General features: G+C 43.1%; 1 protein-coding gene across 1 annotated transcript in view; it reads right to left on the bottom strand.

Moving 5' to 3' along the window:
* LOC115153783 (cilia- and flagella-associated protein 54-like) overlaps positions 1-25,688 on the bottom strand; it is a 62,721-nt gene that overhangs the window by 29,401 nt on the left and 7,632 nt on the right. The window contains exons 9-15 of the mRNA XM_029699358.1: positions 24,473-24,571; positions 19,538-19,653; positions 19,150-19,267; positions 18,952-19,040; positions 18,717-18,854; positions 15,812-15,962; positions 15,197-15,396 (exon numbers count right to left, since the gene is read on the bottom strand). Coding sequence (XP_029555218.1) covers positions 15,197-15,396; positions 15,812-15,962; positions 18,717-18,854; positions 18,952-19,040; positions 19,150-19,267; positions 19,538-19,653; positions 24,473-24,571 — 911 coding nt within the window. The remainder of the gene's footprint in view (positions 1-15,196; positions 15,397-15,811; positions 15,963-18,716; positions 18,855-18,951; positions 19,041-19,149; positions 19,268-19,537; positions 19,654-24,472; positions 24,572-25,688) is intronic.

A 25,688-nucleotide genomic window follows, 5' to 3' on the forward strand; every position in this document is an offset into this window, starting at 1 on the left:
ATCAAAAAAGTTAGATTTCGTAACCCAATACATCCGATAATAAGCACCGAGCTCTGTTGACAGGGTGCATCTTTCTCGCCGCAACTTTTGAGGATTTGACATGTTGTGGTGGTCGTCTTCATAGCTGTTTCCGATGGTTGCAAAAAGGTAAATTAGCATGACACAAGCTGAATTAAATGTAAAAGGCTTTGAAAATAAAAAGCTTGCGGTAAGCTCAGTGCTCCTTTGACATTTTACAGAGATAAGCTTGTTTTTGTGAGAAATATTTGAAAAATAACAGGAATTTCAGATAAATAAGAAGCGCATACACTGAGTATGTTCCTAATATTAAGTTGCGACGCCCCCCTTTCCCCCTATTGCCCTCAGAACCGCCTCAATTCGTCGGGGGAATGGACTCTACAAGGTGTCGAAAGCATTCCACAGAGATGCTGGCCCAAGTTGACTCCAATGCTTCCCATAGTTGTGTCAAGTTGGCTGGATGTCCTTTGGGTGGTGGACCATTCTTAATGCACACAGGAAACTGTTGAGCGTGAAAAAACCCAGCAGCATTGCTGTTCTTGACTCAAACCAGTGTGCCTGGCACCTACTACCATACCCCGTTCAAAGGGCACTTACTGTAAATATTTTGTCTTGCTCATTCACCCTCTGAATGGCATACACAATCCATGTCACAATGGTCAATGCTGAAAAATCCTTTAACCTGTCTCCTACCCTTCATCTACACTGATTGAAGTGGATTTAACAAGTGGCATCAATAAGGGATCATAGCTTTCACCTGGTCAGTCTCTGTCATGGAAATAGCAGGTGTCTTTAATGTTTTGTATACTCAGTGTTTACTAAAATATGAAAACACTACATGTCATGTCTGAAAATCGATATCTATCTTACTTCAATATTATTTTATGTCCTGCAGATTCGAGAAGAAAGATGACAAGTTCAATGGGAAAGTGAGCCTGTCAGGTAGCCTTCATTCTCGCACACAACCCAGCCTAGCTGACGTCAAAGCTGTTCCATCTTCCTTATTTTTGACCACTTTTTTTCTCTGGCCTCCATTGATTTAGTCACCCAAATTTTGGCCATCCTACAACAGTAAAAAAAAAAAAAATGTTTTACAGAAAATATATATATATATATACAGTACCAGTAAAAAGTTTGGCACACCTACTCATTCAAGGGTTTTTCTTTATTTTTACTATTTTCTACATTGTAGAATAATAGTGAATACATCAAATCTATGAAATAACACATATGGAATCATTTAGCAACCAAAAAACTATTAAACAAAACAAAATATATTTTAGATTCTTCAAAATACATCTTTGCAAACTCTTGGCATTCTCTCAACCACCTTCATGAGGTAGTAACCTGGAATGCATTTCAATTAACAACTGTGCCTTGTTAAAAGTTAATTAGTGGAATTTCTGTCCTCCTTAATGCGTTTGAGCCAATCAGTTGTGTTGTGTTGTGACAAGGTAGGGGTGGTATACAGAAGATAGCCCTAATTGGAAAAAGACAGAGTCCATATTATGGCAAGAACAGCTCAAATAAGTAGAGAAATGCCAGTCCATCATTACATTAAGACATGAAGGTCAGTCAATCTGGAAAATGTAAAGAACTTTGAACATTTCTTAGAGTGCAGTCGCAAAAACCATCAAGAACTATGATGAAACTGGCTCTCAAGAGGACCGCCACAGGAAAGGAAGACCCAGAGTTACCTCTGCTGCAGAGGATAAGTTCATTAGTGTCTTTGTGAGACGCAAAGTAGGTGAACGGATGATCTCCGCATGTGTGGTTCCCACCGTGAAGCATGGAGGAGGTGGTGTGATGGTGTGGCTGTGCTTTGCTGGTTGACACTGTCTGTGATTTTAGAATTGATTTAGAATTCAAGGCACACTTAACCAGCATGGCTACTACAACATTCTGCAGCGATACGCCATCCCATCTGGTTTGCGATTAGTGGGACTATCATTTGTTTTTCAACTGGACAATGACCCAACACACCTCCAGGCTGTGTAAGGGCTATTTGACCAAGAAAGAGAGTGATGGAGTACTGCATCAGATGACCTGGCCTCCACAATCACCCAACCTCGACCCAATTGAGATGGTTTGGGATGAGTTTGACAGCAGAGTGAAGGAAAAGCAGCCAACAAGTGCTCAGCATATGTGACCCGATTCAGTAAACTAGGCGTATGTCGCAAGTCACGACCTTACAGGAGAGTCGTTTGAACGTAAAAAAATATTTATATCAAGGCAAAGGACAGCTATTTGAAGAATATAAAATATATTTTGATTTGTTTAACACTTTTTTTGGTTACTACATGATTCCATGTGTTATTTCACAGATATTTCATATTTTTTTGAAAATGCATTATAAATTGAGGTATCAGATTTACATAAGTATTCAGACCTTTTACTCAGTACTTTGTTGAAGCACCTTTGGCAGCGATTACATGCTCGAGTGTTCTTGGGTATGACGCTACAAGCTTGGCAGACAAGTATTTAAGACGTTTCTCCCATTCCTCTCTGCAGATCCTCTCAAGCTCTGTCAGGTTGGATGGGGAGCGTCACTGCACAGCTATTTTCAGGTCTCTCCAGAGATGTTAGAGGTATTGCAATGATTCCTGTATTGAAAATGTGAAAAATACTTGTTGGTCTGCTGTAGAATATCCTGAAGCTGCACTTGAAACATTAATGAAATTGCTTCTTCCGGTTACTGACAGGCATGAACCCATAAAGAAACTGACTGTTAAAACGGCCAAATCCCCATGGATAGATGATGAATTGAAAAACTGAGAGGGATGAGGGTAAGGGTAAGGCAAATACATTTTATATACACAAAAGTATGTGGACACCCCTTCAAATTAGTGGATTCAGCTATTTCAGCCACACCTGTTGCTGACAGGTGTATAAAATCGAGTGAACAGTCATGCAATCTCCACAGACAAGCATTGCCAGTAGAATGGCCTTACTGAAGAGCTCAGTGACTTTCAACATGGCACCGTCATTTTTTAATTTAAGAATTTAAGAACAAATTCTTATTTACAATGACGGCCTACACCGGCCAAACCCGAACGACGCTGGGCCAATTGTGCGCCACCCTATGGGACTCCCGATCACAGCCGGTTGTGATACAGCCTGGATACAAACCAGGGTGTCTGTAGTGACGCCTCTAACACTGAGATGCAGTGCCTTAGACCGCTGCACCACTCGGGGATAAGATGCCACCTTTCCGACAAGTCAGTTTGTCAAATTTCTGTCCCGCTAAAGCTTCCCTGGTCAACTGTAAGTGCTGTTATTGTGAAGTGGAAACGTCTAGGAGCAACAACGGCTCAGCTACGAAGTGGTAGGCCACACAAGCTCACAGAACGGGACTGCTGAGTGCTGAAGCATGTAAAAATCATCTGTCCTTGGTTACAACACTCACTACCAAGTTCCAAACTGCCTTTGGAAGAAACGTCAGCACAAGAACTGTTCGTCGGGAGCTAAATTACAGTGGCAAGAAAAATTATGTGAACCCTTTGGAAATACCTGGATTTCTGCATAAATTGGTCATAACATTTGATCTGATCTTCATCTAGGTCACAATTCTACATTTTCATGTCTTTATTGAACACACTGTGTAAACATTCACAGTGCAAGGTGGAAAAAGTATATGTGAACCCTTGGAGTTAATAACTGGTTGATCCTCCATTGGCATCAATAACCTTAACCAAACATTTTCTGTAGTTACGGATCAGACCTGCACAATTGTCAGGAGGAATTTTGGACCATTCCTCTTTACAAAACTGTACAGCAATATTCGTGAGATGTCTGGTGTGAACTGCTCTCGAGGTCATGCCACATCATCTCAAATCGGGTTCAGGTCAGGACTCTGACTGGGCCACTCCAGAAGGCGTATTTTCTTCTGTTGAAGCCATTCTGTTGTTGATTTACTTCTGTGTTTTGGGTTGTTGTCCTGCTGCATCACCCACCTTCTGTTGAGCTTCAATTGGCGGACAGATAGCCTATATTCTCCTGCAAAATGTCTTGATAAACTTGGGAATTCATTTTACGGTGATAGCAAGCTGTCCAGGACCTGAGGCAGCAAAGCAGCCCCAAACCATGATGCTCCCTTCACCATACTTTACAGTTAGGATGAGGTTTTGATGTTGGTGTGCTGGGCTTTTTTTCTCCACACAGTGTTGTGTGTTCCTTCCAAACATCTGAACTTTAGTTTTATCTGTCCACAGAATATTTTGCCAGTAGCGCTGTGGAACATCCAGGTACTCTTTAGCGAACTTCAGACATGCAGCAATGTTTTTTAGGACAGCAGTGGCTTCTTCCGTGGTGTCCTCCCATGAACACCATTCTATTGTTTTACGTATTGTTTATTCGTCAATGGAGATGCTAGCATGTTCCAGAGATTTCTGTAAGTCTTTAGCTGACACTCTAGGTTTCTTCTTAACATCATTGAGCATTCTGCGCTGTGTTCTTGCAGTCATCTTTGCAGGACGGCCACTTCTAGGGAGAGTAGCAACAGTGCTGAACTTTATCCATTTATAGACAATTTGTCTTTGGTATCAGTTATTTTGGTGTTATGAAATCTCTCAGCAGCTCTGGCTGCAACTTGCTGAATTGCAGGAGCTATATGTTCTCTCATTGTCATCAAAATACTTTGTACCCGTGTGAATCATATGTTTGGTACCATATAATGTGTTGCTTGACAGACTTTAAGGCACTTTGGCACCATAGCTTTCTGACTGACATGACAGGGAATTGCAGTTTCTCTCTAAAAGATTTCCCATTGGACTCACATAAAATGAAGACCATAGGGTGATTTGCCTGGGTGCTGCTGTTGTGAGCTGTGGTGTCTGGAGTGATGTTCTTTGGATGGAGTGGGATGGGGACCACAGTTGGCCTTTCGTTGTCTTCCTTTCTCCTGAGGATCCCAGCATGGCTGCGCTGGCGCTGGTGATCTGGGGCTGGGATGTGAGGATCTTAGAGAGGTCTGGTCAGACCCATCTGATGAGGGTAAAGTGCTGGTGTGGGAGGAGTTGTACTGGGTCTGGTTACTGACCTCTGTGTTGTAGAAATTATATGACTGCTGACAACTCCCTTTGTGGCTCCTGCCTGATGTCAGCTACCTCTCGCCTCATGATGCTCTCGACCGTTGCCAGTTTCTCTCTCAGCTCCTCCTTATCCTGCCTCAGAACTGTCACCTCACCACAAAGCTCATTCACCTCTACCTCCAGTAGGGAGATACTCCCAAAGCCAGCTAGCTAGCTCGCCTCTGACATTCATCCTAGCTTTACTATCAACTGGCTAGCATCATCAGTCAGCTTTAGATGTGAAAGGGGAAAAAAATGAATATTTGCTAGTTAACCATCTGATAATGTTGATAAATGCCATTAGCAAGCTAGCTAGCTAGCTAAATTGCAACTTGTTCTTGGAGTTTATTCACAAGGTTAGATAGAAATAGATCCACAAATGATATTATTCTCTGTCATGCAGAATTGCAAGCGTGTAACTTCGGAAGTTTATTCAATAATACAGACATGGGTGATTTCTGAATGAACTGTGTGAAAGTTTTTGTTCAATTTAGACCACAGTTAGTTGACTGAGGTGTAAGTGAAGTGCTGAAAAAAAAAGATATGAAAACACTCCTGTAAAAAACCTGTGGCTGGCATGACTTCAATTGACTAAATAGATTTGTCATCTGATTTCTAGGAGCCTGGTGGAGATAGATACAACCATACTCTAAGGCAGGATTCCTGCCGGACATTTCCCTGCATCCAGGTTGAGGTCTGCTACCAGCTGGAACATGGAGCACTCCATGTCAGTGTCAGCCATAAATATTTTTTCTGTATATACAGTGCATTCGGAAAGTATTCAGACCCCTTGACTTTTTCCACATTGTGTTACATTACAGCCTTATTCTAAAACTGATCAAATATTTTTTTGCCCTCATCAATCTATGCACAATACCCCATAATGACAAAGCGAAAACAGGTTTTTATACATTTTTGCTAATTTATTAAAAGTAAAAAACAGAAATACCTTCTTTACAAAAGTATTCAGACCCTTTGCTATGAGACTCGAAATTGAGCTCAGGTGCATCCTGTTTCCATTGATCATCCTTGAGATGTTCTTTAATGGAAGCCTCTCCAACAAAATCCAGGTAGAATCAGGAATTCCCCTAGGCATCTGTCTAGGCCCTTATTTACAGTAACCCTGGATTGTAAACTGTCATCGTCAAAACATATTGAAACAACAGTAGCCAGGAAGGGGAGAAGTCTGTCCATAATAAAGCGCTAATCTGCCTTCTTAACCTGTTGGGGCTAGGGGGCAGTATTGACAATTTCAGAAAAAATATGTTCCCATATTAAACTGGATTAAGCTAGGATATGCATATTATTAGTAGATTTGGATAGAAAACACTCTGAAGTTTCTAAAACCGTTTGAATGGTGTCTGTGAGTATAACAGAACTCATATGGCAAGCAAAAACCTGAGAGAAATTCTACCAGGAAGTGGAAATCTGGGTGCATGGGCTCTCTTCAAGTCGTTTCCTATTGAATACACGGTGACGTAGTAATAATTGTGCACTTCCTACGGCTTCCACTAGATGTCGACAGTCTTTACAAAGTTGTTTGAAGCGTCTACGATGAACAGAGCCCGAATGACAAGGAGGGGAAGTTGTTGAGGCAGGGGGTGACATCACTTCTTGGGGCACGTTCACGAGGGAGGATCCTCCCGTTCCAAAACCTTTATCAAGACACAGGAACCGTCCGGTTGAAATATTATTGAATCTTCACTTTCTGAAGGCCCTAAAGATTGATGTTTTACAACGTTTGACATGTTTGAACGAACGTAAATACAACTTTTTTTTACTTTTCGTTGCGACATCGTCCGAGCGCTTTCTACACTTGGAGTAGCTTACTGGACGCACGAACAACAAGGAGTTATTTGGACATAAATTATGGACTTTATCGAACAAAACATTTGTTGGGGACCTGGGATTCCTTGAAGTGCCTTCTGATGAAGATGATCAAAGGTAAGGGAATATTTCTAATGCAATGTATGATTTTAGATGACTCGAAGATGGCGGCTATCTGTATAGCCTAGTGTATTTTTCTGAGCTCAGAACTCAGATTATTGCAAAGAGTGCTTTCCTCATGAAGCTTTTTTGAAATCTTTCATAGCGTTTGCATAAAGGAGATGTTCATCTATAATTCTTTGAATGACAGTTTAATTTTGTATCAATGTTTATGACAAGTATTTTTGTAAATTGTGGCGCTGATTCACCGGCAGTATTTGAGGGAAAATATTTTCTGAACGTCACGCGCCGATGTAAAATGCTATTTTTATATATAAATATGAACTTTATCGAACAAATGCATGTATTGTCTAACATGATGTCCTAGGAGTGTCATCTGATGAAGATCGTCAAAGGTTAGTGCTGCATTTAGCTGTGTTTTGGGTATTTGTGATGCATGCTAGTTGCTTAGAAAATGGCTGTGTGGTTATTGTGTCGATGTACTCTCCTAACACAAGAAGTGTATCTATAAAATGGTGTAAAATAGTCCTATGTTTGAGAACTTTGAATTATGACATTTTGTGGTTTTAAATCTGGCGCTCTGATTTTTCACTGGCTGTCCCACTACCCTAGAGGTTAACCCACCGTTCCTAGGCCGTCATTGAATATAAGAATGTGTTCTTAACTGACTTGCCTAGTTAAATAAAGGTCTAAAAAAAATATTATAATAATAAAAAAAATCGGCCAAATCGGCGTCCAAAAATACCGATTTCCGATTGTTATGAAAACTTGAAATCGGGCCCTAATTAATCGGCCATTCCGATTAATCGGTCGACCTCTACTTTACAGGGTTGCTACTGGTGTGTAAAATGGTTAGACTCTACCAGACCAGAAAATGGTAAGACCCTCAATCTCTTGAGTTAAGAAGATAAAGACTACATCGGAACATTCAGTCTGCAGCTGTTTAAGTACTTTAGTCTAGTAAACTCGACCGAGGACCACAGCGTGTGTACCTTTGAGGATCCACTCTAACGAAGATGAGAGGGGAAGAACATTGCCCGATCAAACGACCATTGGTACGTCTGATGTATCCATTCTAAAAGAGACTTCCAGAACAAAGGAAAACCTACTACAACTACTAAGGACATGGTCCAGAGACTTGCACAACTAGAGACTTTCTGTCAAACTATTCGTCACAGACTGATGGGGCGATTTCAACAGAGCGAGACGACGAAGACATACAAGCGTAAATACACTGCTCAAAAAAATAAAGGGAACACTAAAATAACACATCCTAGATCTGAATGAATGAAATAATCTTATTAAATACTTTTTTCTTTACATAGTTGAATGTGCTGACAACAAAATCACACAAAAAAGAATCAATGGAAATCCAATTTATCAACCCATGGAGGTCTGGATTTGGAGTCACACTCAAAATTAAAGTGGAAAACCACATTACAGGCTGATCCAACTTTGATGTAATGTCCTTAAAACAAGTCAAAATTAGGCTCAGTAGTGTGTGTGGCCTCCACGTGCCTGTATGACCTCCCTACAACGCCTGGGCATGCTCCTGATGAGGTGGCGGATGGTCTCCTGAGGGATCTCCTCCCAGACCTGGACTAAAGCAGCCGCCAACTCCTGGACAGTCTGTGGTGCAACGTGGCGTTGGTGGATGGAGCGAGACATGATGTCACAGATGTGCTCAATTGGATTCAGGTCTGGGGAACGGGCGGGCCAGTCCATAGCATCAATGCCTTCCTCTCAGGAACTGCTGACACACTCCAGCCACATGAGGTCTAGCATTGTCTTGCATTAGGAGGAACTCAGGGCCAACCGCACCAGCATATGGTCTCACAAGGGGTCTGAGGATCTCATCTCGGTACCTAATGGCAGTCAGGCTACCTCTGGCGAGCACATGGAGGGCTGTGCGGCCCCCCAAAGAAATGCCACCCCACACCATGACTGACCCACCGCCAAACCGGTCATGCTGGAGGATGTTGCAGGCAGCAGAACGTTCTCCACGGCGTCTCCAGACTCTGTCACGTCTGTCACATATGCTCAGTGTGAACCTGCTTTCATCTGTGAAGAGCACAGGGCACCAGTGGCGAATTTGCCAATCTTGGTGTTCTCTGGTGTTACGGATACAGGTAGTGTGTATCCTGTATTTGTATTTCTTTTCTCTCCTTCTCCTCCTCACAGGTGACAATCATCACTCCCCAATCAGTCATCAATCAGTCCCCAAACAGAAGTCACCTGCTCCTCTTCCCTCACCCAATCACAGTCCCTTTCCCTTGGTTTAAAAACCCCAGTCAGTTACTCTCTCTCTAGCTCATTCTCACTCTGTGATCAATCTTTGTGTTCAGTCTCTCAATCGCTCTTGTGTCCAATCGCTATCTCCCTGTGTCCCTCTCTCTATATTGATCTATTTTGTTTTTGCAACTACATGTCACATTTGTCCGGTAATCCTGTGAGTGTTGTTTGTTTGTTTGGTGGGAAAAGGGGGTACCAAGACAAGTCGCCCATGGGCATACATTACCCGTAGGAATACTTTGTCTAAGTACCCTAGTTAGAACTGGGCGGACCACCCACTGTATTTTTGGTTAGTTAGCTAGCTGTTGTGGAAATAGGCTAGTCTAGCTTAGGGGTATTTTTGGCTTATTGTTTCTTTGCTTGGGTCCAGCTCAGCCCCTTTTCTCACACCCCTTTACCGTGTGTTTAAAATAAACCTTTTGAGTTTGACGGTAGATTCAGTTGTCTGTGGTTTTTGGTTCTCACTGTTACTTGTCACGATTATAATTTGCATGATTTATGTTACGGGTCTCGTATCCATCCCCCCTAGACTGCTGGGCCAAAGGGATTCGTAACATAAGTGGGAGCTCATCCGGGATCTGTCATTACTGACACCCATGCAAGTTATTGTGTGGTTAGTTCGGTGTTTGCTATTTGTTGGCTCTTGTGTTTGGTAGTAGTTCAAGATGGCTACTTTTGAGTTACAATCCTTTTTGGATAACCCTTCGTGGGAGCTTTTTGACAAATGTCGAAGAGTTGATTTAATGACCTTGGCTGACCATTATTCGTTGTCTATTTCGCACAATTTAGTTAAGGCGGAGGTTAAGAAACTAGTGTTAAATGTATTGTTAGAAGAGCAGGTGCTTGTGTTACCGCTGCCTGAACCTATTACCCCTGTAGGGGATGTTGCTGCTCCTGTAAGCCCGTCGGTGTCTGAGACCGAGGGCGAGGCTAAAGCTCCAGCCACATTGCCCCGTTTTGATCCGCTCTCCCCAATGTCAACTGGTGATGCTAGAAGGGATGTCCGTTCTATACAGTTTCAACTGGAAGCGGGAGAGAGGGCCCAAATTAGGCGAGAACATCTCCAGTTAGAAATGTGTAAACTTGAAAAAGAACGAGAAGAGCGGCAGTTAGAGTTGGAAATTTGTAAAATTGAGGCAGAAAGAGAACAGCGGCAGATGGATTTCAAAATGCGCCAAATGGAACTGGAGGCAGAGACAGCGAGGCTAACCTTCGTTCCTACTGTGCTTGTTGTCAACCTTTTGTTGTTAACCAAAAGGTTGATAACAAGCTTGCTAAATGTTTTTCTAGTGTTGTCTCAATGGAAGAGGTAAAGAAGAAGAACGTGGCTTACTTTCTTGATGGTAATCTCCTCATGCGTAAATGGACATCCCATGGTGACGCGGATGGAGATTGGAATGCTGTTTACCAAATAGTGATTCCTACAGCCTTTCGTCAAAATGTGTTATCCCTTGCTCATGATCACCAGTGGTCTGGTCATTTAGGAATCACAAAGACTTATGATCGGATCCTTCAACATTTCTTTTGGCCAGGTTTAAAACAAGATGTGGCTCAGTTCTGTCGGACATGCCACACATGTCAGATAACAGGAAAACCAAATCAGGTTATTCCTCCCGCTCCTCTTTGTCCTATACCTGTCATAGGTGAACCATTTGAACATGTGGTGGTTGATTGTGTTGGACCGTTACCGAAGACAAAATCGGCTAACCAGTTTCTGTTAACAATTCTGTGTATGGCAACAAGATACCCCGAAGCCATTCCTCTGAGAAGGATTACAGCTCCGGTAGTGAGTAAAGCCTTAATTAAGTTCTTCACGACATTCGGGTTACCTAAGGTGGTACAAACTGATCAAGGTACAAATTTCCTGTCTAAGCTCTTCATGCGGTGTTAGCTACCTTAGTGCTGCGGTGTTAGCTACCTTAGTGTTGCGGCGTTAGCTACCTTAGTGCTGCGGCGTTAGCTACCTTAGTGCTGCGGCGTTAGCTACCTTAGTGCTGCGGCGTTAGCTACCTTAGTGCTGCGGCGTTAGCTACCTTAGTGCTGCGGCGTTAGCTACCTTAGTGCTGCGGCGTTAGCTACCTTAGTGCTGCGGCGTTAGCTACCTTAGTGCTGCGGCGTTAGCTACCTTCGTGCTGTGAAGACTGTTTAGGAAAGGGCTCTGGTCTGTTAGTGCTAGGCATGGTCTACTGGAATTACCCTTATGCTGTTAACATGGTGTTACTAAGCATTGAACAGGCTCCCAGCTGACCTTGTGTGTGCCGGTGCTCTCCGGACCAGATTGAAATGTCTCTCTCAATGGGAAGATTCACCCATTTTTTTTTTTAATATGATAGTTTTTGGGCATCTGAGTGATGTTCGGTTGATTCCCGGGGTTATTTCATGCTCATGTGTATACGAGTTCTTGATCAGAAACTCTGGCAATAATACAGCCGGTACAATGCAAAACTGTTTTTGATAATTCTTTATCTTTAACTTGATTGCTGATTTCCAAACATTTTGAGACACAAAAAGGGTTCTGATAATGTGTTTGCAGATGCTTTGTCTCGTGTGTAATAATTTTTGTATGTTTCGGAAGATTGACTTTGATCTTGTGAGTATTCATTGTACAGACTTTTGTATATACTCTGTACATACTTTTGGTCGCAATCCCCCCGAGGGTTGCTCTTTTAAGGGTGGGAGTGTTACGGATACAGGTAGTGTGTATCCTGTATTTGTATTTCTTTTCTCTCCTTCTCCTCCTCACAGGTGACAATCATCACTCCCCAATCAGTCATCAATCAGTCCCCAAACAGAAGTCACCTGCTCCTCTTCCCTCACCCAATCACAGTCCCTTTCCCTTGGTTTAAAAACCCCAGTCAGTTACTCTCTCTCTAGCTCATTCTCACTCTGTGATCAATCTTTGTGTCCATTCCCTCAATCGCTCTTGTGTCCAATCTCTATCTCCCTGTGTCCCTCTCTCTATATTGATCTCTTTTGTTTTTGCAACTACATGTCACATTTATCCGGTAATCCTGTGAGTGTTGTTTGTTTGTTTGGTGGGAAAAGGGGGTACCAAGACAAGTCGCCCATGGGCATACATTACCCGTAGGAATACTTTGTCTAAGTACCCTAGTTAGAACTGGGCGGACCACCCACTGTATTTTTGGTTAGTTAGCTAGCTGTTGTGGAAATAGGCTAGTCTAGCTTAGGGGTATTTTTGGCTTATTGTTTCTTTGCTTGGGTCCAGCTCAGCCCCTTTTCTCACACCCCTTTACCGTGTGTTTAAAATAAACCTTTTGAGTTTGACGGTAGATTCAGTTGTCTGTGGTTTTTGGTTCTCACTGTTACTTGTCACGATTATAATTTGCATGATTTATGTCACGGGTCTTGTATCCATCCCCCCTAGACTGCTGGGCCAAAGGGATTCGTAAACATCTGGCAAATGCCTAACGTCCTGCACGGTGTTGGGCTGTAAGCACAACCCCCACCTGTGGACGTCGGGCCCTCATACCACCCTCATGGAGTCTGTTTCTGACCGTTTGAGCAGACACATGCACATTTGTGGCCTGCTGGAGGTCATTTTTCAGGGCTCTGGCAGTGCTTCTCCTGCTCCTCCTTGCACAAAGGCAGAGGTAGCGGTCCTGCTGCTGGGTTGTTGCCCTCCTACGGCCTCCTCCACGTCTCCTGATGTACTGGCCTGTCTCCTGGTAGCGCCTCCATGCTCTGGACACTACGCTGACAGACACAGCAAACCTTCTTGCCACAGCTCGCATTGATGTGCCATCCTGGATGAGCTGCACTACCTGAGCCACTTGTGTGGGTTGTAGACTCCGTCTCATGCTACCACTAGAGTGAAAGCACCGCCAGCATTCAAAAGTGACCAAAACATCAGCCAGGAAGCATAGGAACTGAGAAGTAGTCTGTGGTCACCACCTGCAGAACCACTCCTTTATTGGGGGTGTCTTGCTAATTGCCTATAATTTCCACCTGTTGTCTACTCCATTTGCACAACAGCATGTGAAATGTATTGTCAATCAGTGTTGCTTCCTAAGTGTACAGTTTGATTTCACAGAAGTGTGATTGACTTGGAGTTACATTGTGTTGTTTAAGTGTTCCCTTAATTTTTTTTAGCAGTATATGTACATTGCGCTTCTAAATCCGAATGAGCGGTTGTTAGGGTGCTAAATATCCACACTTACGATGAGGGTATTATTCAACTGTCTGTACGATTGTTGAATTCCTTTGTCTCTCCTTCCACTTTCTTTCCAAACCCCTTTTCATTGTGTACCCAGCCGTCATATCGGGTTTGTCCACTAGGGGGTTTTCATTACATTGTTAGTAATCAACGTATAATCTATTGTTTATGGATTTCTGTGTGATTCTTTCATTAGTTAGTAAATAAATAATCAAGCCAATTTGTGTAAGCTGATTCATCATGGAGACTTGGGTTTGTGCAGATTTATAGGACATTACAACGTTCAGAATGAGACTGAAATAGGAGCAAATGATTAATGGATGACGGATAGTATATCGAGATATTCAGATATTTTTTAGTTAATTCCGGACCCGGTAACTCGTTAAATAAACTTTTCCCGTGGTGCCCTAGATTACTGCTTAATTAATTGTTATGATTAATTTAATCGCTTAATAATTGAGCGTGGTATGTAATTATTCGATGAATAGCCGCCATCGCATTAATGGTAACAACGTCACGACACCATAAACATGTCTACTCCTGGAGTAACTTGCTGTCGGTTTGGCAGGAGGCCTTGGTCAATGGGAGGTCAAGGGTGAAGAGCTGAGGGCTTACAGTGGAGTGAGAGCGAAGTTACAGACATGAAGATACAACTTGGTTGAGCTGGTTGAGAGAATGCCAAGAGTGTGTAAAGCTGTCATCAAGGCAAAGGGTGGCTATTTGAAAAATCTCAAATATTAACACTTTTTGGTTACCACATGATCCCATATGTGTTATTTCATAGTTTTGATGTCTTAATCAAATAAAGAAAAACCCTTGAATGAGTAGGCGTTCTAAAACTTTGACTGGTAGTGTATACTTAACAAAAATATAAACGCAACATGTAAAGTGTTGATCCCATGTTTCATGAGCTGAAATAAAACATCCCAGAAATTATCCATACGCACAAAAAGCTTATTTTTCTCAAGTTCTGTGCAAAACTCTATTTACATCCCTGTTAGTGAGCATTTATTCTTGCCAATATAATCCATCTACCTGACAGGTGTGGCATATCAAGAAGCTGATTAAACAGCATCCATCATTACACAGGTGCACCTTGTGCTGGGGACAATAAAAGGCCACTCTAAAATATGCAGTTTTGTCACACAATGTCACAGATGTCTCAAGTTGAAGGAGCTTGCAATTAGCATGTTGACTGCAAGAATGTCCACTACAGCTGTTGTCAGTGAATTGAATGTCAATTTCTCTACCATAAGCCACCCCCCATAACCAAAATTGTTTCAGTAAGAGGAGGGCAATGATCGGTGTCGTTTTGGTTTATCGTCCCAGCTCTCTCGCTCTCTCCTCTATCTCCTCTGGCAACGGCCCGACTCACACACGCACATGACGTGCACACAGAGGTGCACATGTGGATAGCTCTCTAACATCTTGAAAGTTTGCCTTGCGTATTATTTGATGATCAATTGTTTGTCTTTTGTTGCCGTGGTGGCAACAATTAAGCAGCGGCACAGTATAATGGTAATACACTGTAGTCATCTCCGTCGCATTTTGTAAGACCTTTAAAAATTGAACATTTTAAGACTTAAGGCCTTTAAATCAGATGAATTAATTTAAGACTTTTTAAGACTCTGTAAGTATGTACTTTTTTTGCTGTACAGGAGAGGAGATAACATTAGGTGTTAAGGTGAGGTCTTACCTGCATGAAGACCATGTCAGAGATGGCTGATCCATCACAGGGCAGTAGTCTGGTCCAGCCTCTGATCACTCCCTCCAGACCTCTCTCTACCACGTTCCACACTGACTGCAGCTGCTCCGCTGTCGACTTCTTGAACATTGACAAAGTGTCTGTGTTTTTCTCTGTGGGTGTCGACTCCACGCTGTCGTCTTCGCTTGATGCTGTGGGACAACATGGGAAAAATACATCACTGCAGATCAATGGACCTAAGTACACTGACATTGGAGAAGAGTCAGGGAAAATCTGGAATAAGACAATTATTTCAATATAGTGCACTTCTTTTGATCATACAGTGCCTTCAGAAAGTCTTCAGACTCCTTGACCTTTTCCACATTTTGTTACATTACAGCCTCATTCTAAAATGGATGAAATTGTTTTTTTCCCCTCATCAATCTACACACTACCCCATAATTGTCATTATGGGGTATTGTGTATAGATTGCTGAGGATGTTTTTTTATTTAATCAATTTTATAATAAGACTGTAACATAACAAAATGTGGAAAAAGTCAAGGGTTCTGAAATAGGGTATCAGTGTGAGCCTCAGTGTGGTAGTGGTGGTAGTAACAGTTAACTACCTGTCTTCCTGCCTGAATGGACAGTGGAGTCAGCAGTGCTCTCCAGCACCATGGCCAGCCTGATGGTCATCTCAGCTAACACCATGGGATCCGAGTCAGCCAGCTCACACACATGAGCCACCTCACTGAGCACAGACAGGGTCCACACCCACTACACAGAAAGAGAGAGAGAGAGAGTGTATAACACATGAAATAAGTAGCTATCATGTACAATACATATTTGCAGAGATTGATTTGTGTAGAGCAGTGGTTCCCAAACTTTTTTATAGTCCCGTACCCCTTCAAACATTCAAACTCCAGCGGCGTACACCCTCTAGCACCAGGGTCAGCGCACTCTCAAATGTTGTTTTTTGCCATCATTGTAAGGCTGCCACACATACACTATACGATACATTTATTAAACATTAGAATGAGTGTGAGTTTGTCACAACCCGGCTCATGGGAAGTGAAAAAGACCTCTTATAGGACCAGGGCACATATAATAATGATCAATAATTTTGCTCTTTATTTAGCCATCTTACATATAAAACTATATTTGTTCATTGAAAATTGTGAATAACTCACCACAGCTTAATGAGAAGAGTGTTCTGGAAAGGATGCACATAACTCTGAAATGTTGGGTTGTATTGGAGAGAGTCTCAGTCTTAAATCATTTTTCACACAGTCGGTGCCTCTATTTAGTTTTCATGCTAGTGAGGGCCGAGAATCCACTCTCACATAGGTACGTGGTTGCAAAAGGCATCAGTGTCTTAACAGCGCGATTTGCCAAGGCAGGATACTCTGAGCACAGCCCAATCCATAAATATGGCAGTGGCTTCTGATTAAATTCAATTTTCAGAGCCGCTAGTTGCAATTTCGATGAGGTTCTCTTGTTCAGATATTGGTAAGTGGACTGGTGTCAGGGCATGAAATGGATAACGAATCCAGTTGTTTGTGTCATCCGTTTCGGAAAAGTACCTGTGTAATTCCGCACCCAACTCACTCAGGTGTTTCGCTATATCACATTTGACATTGTCCGTAAGCTTGAGTTCATTTGCACACAAAAAATCATAATGACGGAAAGACCTGTGTGTTGTCCTTGTTAATGTAGACAGAGAAGTGCTCCAACTTCTTAATCATTTTCTCCCGCACATTGAATATAGTTGCAGAGTCCCTGTAATCCTAGATTCAGAATATTCAGGCGAGAAAAAACATCACCCAGATAGACCAGTCGTGTGAGAAACTCGTCATCATGCAAGCGGTCAGACAAGTGAAAACGATGGTCAGTAAAGAAAACTTGTCAATACTTTGCCCCTTGATAACCAGCGCACTTCAGTATGTTATAAAAGCATTACATGGTCGCTGCCCACATCATTGCATAGTGCAGAAAATACACGAGAGTTCAGAGGCCTTGCTTTAACAAAGTTAACCATTTTCACTGTAGTGTCCAAAACATCTTTCAAGCTGTCAGCCATTCCTTTGGCAGCAAGAGCCTCTCAGTGGATGCTGCATTGTACCCAAGTGGCGTTGGGAGCAACTGCTTGCACGTGCGTTAACACTCCACTATGTCTCCCTGTCATGGCTTTTGTGCCATCAGTACAGATACCAACACATCTTGACCACTAAAGTCCATTTGATGTCACAAAGCTGTCCAGTACTTAAAAAATATCCTCTCCTGTTGTCCTGGTTTCCAGTGGTTTGCAGAAGAGGATGTCTTCCTTAACTGACCCCCATAAACGTAATGGACATATACCAGGAGCTATGCCAGGTCCGCCACGTCTGTTGATTTATCCAGCTGTAACACATAGAATTCACTGGCTTGTATGCGAAGCAATAATTGTTTCAAAACATCTCCTGCCATGTCACTGATGCGTCGTGAAACAGTGTTGTTTGATGAAGACATTGTCTGTATAGTTTTTATTGCCTTTTCACCCAGCATTGTCCCAGCCATATCCACAGCAGCAGGAAGAATGAAGTCCTCCACAATAGTATGCGGCTTGCCTGTCCTAGCCACTCGGTAGCTCACCATATAAGACGCTTCTAGTCCCTTCTTATTAATGGCATCTGTTGCTTTTATACATGTCTTACTACTCTAAAGTCATCTTAATTCTCGCTCAAAACATGTGGCTTATTCTTCAAATTGGCATGTTTTGTTTCTAAATGTCTGTGCAAGAGTGAAGGTTTCATCGAGTTGTGAGAAAGTACTTTATAACACACTGTGGCTGAGGAAAGGCACAACTGCCAATATAAGTGAACCCCAAATCAATGTAGTTCTCATCATATTTGCGCCTCGTCGATGGTCCAACGTCCCTGTCTGTTGTTCGGTGCTTTCCCGGGTAAGGGGGCAGTAGCTCTTCGGCTACATCAGATTCACAACTGTCAGTGTCCATGCTAGCTGAGCTAACAACAAATGTAAAATGACTGATGCTAGCATTGGATGTGCTCGTGGAAGCAGAACAACTTGTGTTGTCAACAGGTGCAAGTGTAGTACCGCTGGTAGTATCAGCACTACTAGAGCTGGTATGTGACTCTACATTTTTTAAACAATTTATACATTTTCAAGCAAACGGAATGAGCAGCAGCTACATTTGGCTACATAGTGGAATTCCCACGAGAGAGTAACGGTTAATGTGATTGGATGTTAATTATTTGACTAGGCTACCTGTATTTGACATTGTGCTGTTATTTCGCTCAACACTAGATGGTTTAATTTTATTTTTGGCAGTGAAACGAGGCTACTCAGGTGAGAAAAAAATCTCCCCCAAATGTATAGCCCTGTTGGAAAATATAAACGTATTGCTTGAAAATGTTTTTTTTTTTTTTTTTTTTTTTTTAAAACGTGAATCACTTTTTTATTTGGCGTACCCCAGACGGCATTGCTTGTACATATCCAAGTTTGGGAATACCTGGTGTAGAGCTACTGTACCTTGTCCAGGTTCTCCATCTTGCCCAGGAAGTGTATAGGGTCCCAGTGTCGAACCTGGGCTCTCTGGAAAATGATCTTACATTTAGACCAAAGGTACAGCACTATGTCCATCACCAGGTCTCCGTCAGGTTGCACGTCCTGACAGATGAAGGATACACATAGGTATTCAGTAAGCAGTCACTGATTCAATATGGAATAGATAGATACTATAGGATTCTACAGAGCATTGTCTAACCTGAGCTGAACCACAGACACAGCTGTATAAGGCCTGCACCAGACCAACAAACTCCTCACTCATAACCACTCCCAGATGCCTGTCCTTCTCTGTGGAGACACCACAACAACATCTTAAATCACTGTCCAGCACTCTTTTGTTATATGCCATTTCAATAGTTGTACAGCTAGTTGACAGAAGTATCGACAGCTACAGTACCAGACACAGTGTCGTCCTTGGTGTTGAGTCTGATCTTCTGTGTAGACATTAGGCGCTCCATGGAGTCCAGCAACCTCAGCTCCAGCTCTGACTTCCTGAAAGACCTCCCCTCCATTCTCTGTCCGCACACGCACAAGTCGTGCATTATAACTGTGTATTATAACTGGAATCTAGGAATTCTCACTCCACAAGCATTACAGTAGTTGCTACAGTAGGACCATATTTATCTGGACACAATGATTCTTCTGACCCAAATGTTTTAACTGATCTATGCTGATCTCATAGATCTGGATCCTGAACACGTATGGCTTAGTTAGTCAACTGTGTATGAAACTGATACGACATAATTGTATGAAACCAGTCCCAGTAGAGGTGTGTTGTGACTTACAGGCAGTAGGGTGTGCTGCAGTGTGTCAGAGAGGATACAGAACATGTCCCACTGCTCATATCGAAACAGCAGCTTGACAAACTTCACCGCTGCATCCAAAGACACCTTGTTCTCCCCTGGGGGTACAAAGCAGAGCAGGATAGTCCTCTCAACAACATCGGCACTTTTTTCCAGGAAGTTCTGGTATCCATTAAGACAAGTTACAGTCAGTAAAAAACATCTATCCAGTATTAAATCATTTTTTCATATGTATTCAAATCAACCCACTAATACCATCACCAAATGTCATTATTGACAACATTCACATATTTTAGATATCTTGCTAGAAGCCACATTTAGGTGGAAATTGCCTTCAATTCCTAGTAGTTTTAAGTTATAGTAGCGTGGTGTAACGCCCTGGCCATAGAGAGGGGTTTTTGTTCTTTATTTTGGTTAGGCCAGGGTGTTACATTGGGTGGGCGTTCTATGTTCCTTTCTCTATGTTTTTGTATTTCTTTGTTTTGGGCCGTGTGTGGCTCCCAATCAGGCACAGCTGAAGCTCGTTGTTGCTGATTGGGAGTCACACATAAGGAGCATGTTTTTCCTTTGGGCTTTGTGGGTAATTGTTTTCTGTTTAGTGTGTTCCTAACAGAACTGTTGCTAGTCGTTTTTTGGTTTCTTTTGTATAGTGTTCGTTGATCATTAAAACCTTTTATGATGAACACTAACTCCGCTGCACCTTGGTCTCTCTCTCACGATGGCCCTTACACGTGGCTACCCCCTCTCTCCCTCCCTCTCTCCCCCGGCCTGTACTGAAGAGCTCAGTTACTTTCAATGGGGCACTGTCATAGGATGCCACCTTTCCAGCAAGTCAGTTCGTCAAACTTCTGCCCTGCTAGAGCTGCCCCGGTCAACTGAAAGTGCTGATATTGTGAAGTGGAAACGTCTAGGAGCAACAACGGCTCAGCCGCAAAGTGGTAGGCCACACAAGCTCACAGAACGGGACAGAACGTGCTGAAACACGTAAAAATTGTCTGTCCTCGGTTGCAACACTCACTACTGAGTTCAAAACTGCCTCTGGAAGCAACGTCAGCACAAGAACTGTTCATCGGGAGCTTCATGAAATGGGTTTCCATGGCCGAGCAGCCACACACAAGCCTAAGATCACCATGCGTAATGCCAAGTGTCGGCTGGAGTGGTGTAAAGCTCGCCGCCATTTGACTCTGGAGCAGCGGAAATGCGTTCTCTGGAGTGATGAATCACACTTCACTATCTGGTAGTCCGACGAACAAATCTGGGTTTGGCAGATGCCAGGAGAATGTTACCTGCCAGAATGCATAGTGCCAACTGTAAAGTTTTGTGGAGGAGGAATAATGGTCTGGGGCTGTTTTTCATGGTTCAGGCTAGGGAAATCTTAACGCTACAGCATACAATTACATTCTAGACAATTCTGTGCTTACAGCTTTGTGACACCAGTTTAGGGAAGGCCCTTTCTGTTTTAGCATGACAATGCCCCCGTGCACAAAGCAAGGTCCATACAGAAATGCTTTGTTGAGAATTGTGTGGAAGAACATAACTGGCTTGCACAGTTAAGTCCTGACCTCAACCCCACCTTTGGGATGAATTGGAAGGCCAGCAGGATTTGAACCCTGGTATGTAAGGGTGGAAGCCATTGTAATTACCATTAAGCCATGGAGCCTTGAGTGTGGCAGTCTAAAAAGGTGGATTTAGACAGCACCGGGTGAAATTGTGTTTTTACATTGTCCTACAGTGAAAACATAGTTTTTTCTTGCTAGTAATCTAGCTATATTTCTAGATTCGATTGAAAGATGGCATGCTAGCTAGTTAGTTTGTGTTAAAAGACCTAGAGACATAAGAAAGTAGTTGTGTGGTCAGTAGCCCAGTTGTGGTCAGTAGTTGTGTGGTTCAGTAGTATTATGGTCAGTAGTTGTGTGGTCAGTAGTTGTTGTGTGATTGTGGTCAGAAGTTGTGATCAGTAGCTGTTGTCAGTATTTGTGGTCAGTAGATATTGTGGTGAGTAGTTGTGGTCAGTTATTGTGGTTAGTACATTTTGTGGTTAGTAGTTTGTGGCGAGTAGTTGTGGTCAGCAGTTCTTGTGGTCAGCAGTTCTTGTGGTCAGCAGTTGTGTGGTTGTGGTCAGTAGTTGTGGTTAGAAGTTGTCAGTAGTTGTTGTCAGTAGTTGTGGTCAGTAGTTGTATGGTTGTTTTGCAGGTTCTTTGGGACCTACAGTATGGATGTGGTGAGTAGTTGCGGTCCGTAGTTGTGGTCAGTAGTTGTGTGGTTGTGGTCATTGGTTATGGTCAGTAGTTGTGTGGTTGTGGTCAGTAGTTAAGGTACGTCCTCTTTGTGGCACCTGACCACATGACTGGAGAGTAGTCCAGCTGTGACAAAACAAGGGCCTGTAGGACCTGCCTTGTTGATAGTGCTGTTAATAAGGCAGAGCAGCGGACAGATATCTCATCTTAGCTACTGTTGCATCAACATGTTTTGACCATGACCCAGGGTTACTCCAAGTTTAGTCACCTCAACTATATTTCCACAGTATTCACTACAAGATTTAGTTGAGGTTTAGTGTTTAGTGAACAATGTGTTGCTTTTAGTTTGTGAAATATTAGGGACCAACTTATTTCTTGCCACCCATTCGAAAACTGATTGCAGCACTTTCTTAAGTGTTGCAGTAATTTGTGTAAAGTGCTGAGTCATCTGCATACATAGACACACTGGCTTTACTCAAAGTTGTTCTGTGGCTGTGGTCAGTAGTTGTGTGGTTGTGGTCAGTAGTTGTGGTCAGTAGTTGTGATCAGCAGTTGTGTGGATGTGGTCAGAAGTTGTGTAGTTGTGGTCAGCAGTTTTGTGGTCAGTAGTTGTGATCAGTAGTTGTGTGGATGTGGTCAGAAGTTGTGTAGTTGTGGTCAGTAGTTGTGGTCAGTTGTTGTGGTAAATTGTGTGGTTGTGATCGGTAGTTGTGGTCAGCAGTTGTGTGGTTGTGGTCAGTAGTTGCATGGTTGTGGTCAGTAGTTGAGGTTAGTAGTTGTGTGGTCAGTAGTTGTGTGGTTGTGGTTAGTAGTTGTGTGGTTGTGGTCAGCACTTGCGATCAGTAGTTGTGGTCAGTAGTTGTGTGCTTGTGGTCAGTAGTTGTGTTGTCAGTAGTTGTGTGGTTGAGGTCAGTAGTTGTGTTGTCAGTAGTTGTGTAGTTGAGGTCAGTCTTAGTGTGTTTGTGGTCAGTAGTTGTGTTGTCAGTAGTTGTGTGGTTGAGGTCAGTAGTTGTGTTGTCAGTAGTTGTGTAGTTGAGGTCAGTATTAGTGTGTTTGTGGTCAGTAGTTGTGTGCTTGTGGTCAGTACTTGAGGTCAGTAGTTGTGTGGTCAGTAGTTGTGTGGTTGTGGTCGGTAGTTGTGTGGTCGTGGTCAGTAGTTGTGTGGTCAGTAGATCTGGTCAGTAGTTGTGGGCTTGTGGTCAGTACTTGTGTTGTCAGTAGTTGTGTTGTTGTGGTCAGTAGTTGTGTGGTCAGTAGATCTGGTCAGTAGTTGTGTGGTTGTGGTCAGTCGTAGTGGTCAGTACTTGAGGTCAGTAGTTGTGGAGTTGTGGTCAGTAGTTGTGTGGTTGTGGTCAGTACTTTCTATCAGTAGTTGTGGTCAGTAGTTGTGTGGTCAGTAGATCTGGTCAGTAGTTGTGTGCTTGTGGTCAGTAGTTGTGGTCAGTAGTTGTGTGGTCAGTAGATCTGGTCAGTAGTTGTGTGCTTGTGGTCAGTAGTTGTGGTCAGTAGTTGCGTAGGTCAGTAGATCTGGTCAGTAGTTGTGTGCTTGTGGTCAGTAGTTGTGTGTGGTCAGTAGTTGTGGTCAGTAGTTGTGTGGTTGTGGTCAGTCGTAGTTGCATCTTTTGATCACCGTAGACCTCCATGTTAAAATTTGTATATTCAACTGATTATATTTCAAAAAGTATGATGAGTATCAAAAACATAAATGTAAGGAACTCAAGTTAAACCTCTGCACGTTATAAAGTTAAAATGGTATTTTTGCATAAAAGCTGTACGAGTAGCGGTGGGAATAATAACAATAATAAGCAATTGAAGTATGACAAATAGTAGTGTGTTGTTTCGCAATCACACTAATCACAAGTTCAATTGCTCAATATAATTCAATCGTTTTTAAATTGGCCTGTTTCGGCCTCCCGAGTGGCGCAGTGGTCTAAGGCACTGCATCACAGTGCTAGCTGTGCCACTATAGATCCTGGTTCGAGTCCAGGCTCTGTCAAAGCCGACAGAGACCCACGGGTCGGCGCACAATTGGCACAGCATCGTCCAGATTAGGGGAGGGTTTGGCCGGACGGAATGTCCTTGTCCCATCGTTCTCTAGCGACTTCTGTGGCGGGCCGGGCGCACGCATGCTGACACGGTTGCCAGGTGTACAGTGTTTCCTTTGACACATTGGTGCGGTTGGTTAAGCGGGCATTGGTTAAGCGGGCAAGAAGCAGTGTGGGTTGGCTGGGTCGTGTTTCAGAGGACACACGTCTCTCGACCTTCGCCTCTCCCGGGTCCGTACAGGAGTTGCAGCGATGAGACAAGACTGTAACTACCAATTGGATATGATGAAAAAGGGTAAAAAATAATTTTGAAAATAAACTTAAAATATTGGCCTGTTTCCTTGTTGTATACTTGAGAATACCACAGGGTTGGATAATAATTTGGTGAACTTTATCAATGTAATTTGTTTATTGATGAACCAACTTGGGGTTTCGCTACCTGTTCAGACACAAACAAGCTTGATGGGCATACTTCAAATTACTAGGCGATAGCTTGAAGGAGTGGACTGATCATGTTGTTTTATACCAACAGACAGTGTAACATTAGGAAAAGTGGCCAATTTTGGTTTTAGGGTAAACTTCACCTTCAGCACCATACTAGCTAATATTGAAAGACAGTACTCCAAAGTTCTCACCAGCAGCCGCCATGTCCATCAGAGTAAATTTGTCTGTCACTGCATTTAAACAGGTGGGGAGACTCTCATCCCTGGCTCGCTCAGTGGACCCTCCAATTCCTAAACATAAAATGAAGGGAAACAGCATCAATCTCAATCAGTCCAATCAATGGTAGTCTTGTCCAACAGCCACTGTGAGACTACTGAAGTGTAGTCTAATGAAGCTAGCCTATGAGTGTGTGGGCTAAAGGATCTATCATGCAAAATAGATTCTAAATCTCAACGATACTAACCGAGATAACGGTTATATACAGTGCATTCGGAAAGTATTCAGACCCCTTAACTTTTTATTACGTTACAGCCTTATTCCACTCAACCTACACACAATAACCCATAATGACAAAGCAAAAACAAATGGATGGGGAGCATCGCTGCACAGCTATTTTCAGGTCTTTCCAATCGGGTTAAAGTTATGGGTTCTGGCTGGGCCACTCAACGGCATTGAGACTTGTCACGAAGCCACTCCTTCGTTGTCATGGCTGTGGAAGGTGAACCTTTGCCCCAGTCTGAGGACCTGAATGCTATGGAGCAGGTTTTCATCAAGGATCTCTCTGTACTTCGCTCCGTTCATCCTTTGCCTCAATCCTGACTAGTCTCCCAGTCCCTGCCACTGATAAACATCCCAACAGCATGATGCTGCCACCACCATGCTTCACCGTAGGGATGGTGCCAGGTTTCCTCCAGATGTGATGCTTGGAATTCAGGCCAAAGAGTTCAATCTTGGTTTCATCAGACCAGAGAATCTTGTTTCTCATGGTCTCAGAGTCTTTAGGTGCCTTTTGGCAAACTACAAGTGGGCTGTCATGTGCCTTTTCTGAGGAGTGGCTTCCGTCTGACCACTCTACCATAAAGGCCTGATTGGTGGAGTGCTGCAGAGATGGTTGTTCTTCTGGAAGGTTCTCCCATCTCCAAGAGGAACTCTTGAGCTCTGTCAGAGTGAACATCGGGTTCTTGGTCACCTCCCTGACCAAGGCCCTTTTCCTGCGATTCCTCAGTTTGGTGGTTCCAGACTTCTTCCATTTAAGAATGATGGAGGCCACTGTGCTCCTGAGGACCTTCAATGCTGCAAAACATGTTTGGTACCCTTCCCCAGATCTATGCCTCAACACAATCCTGTCTCTGAGCTCTACGGACAATTCCTTCGACCTCATGGCTTGGTTTTTGCTCTGACATGCAC

This window comes from Salmo trutta, chromosome 19, assembly GCF_901001165.1.
Source record: "Salmo trutta chromosome 19, fSalTru1.1, whole genome shotgun sequence".
Classification (NCBI taxonomy): Eukaryota; Metazoa; Chordata; class Actinopteri; order Salmoniformes; family Salmonidae; genus Salmo; species Salmo trutta.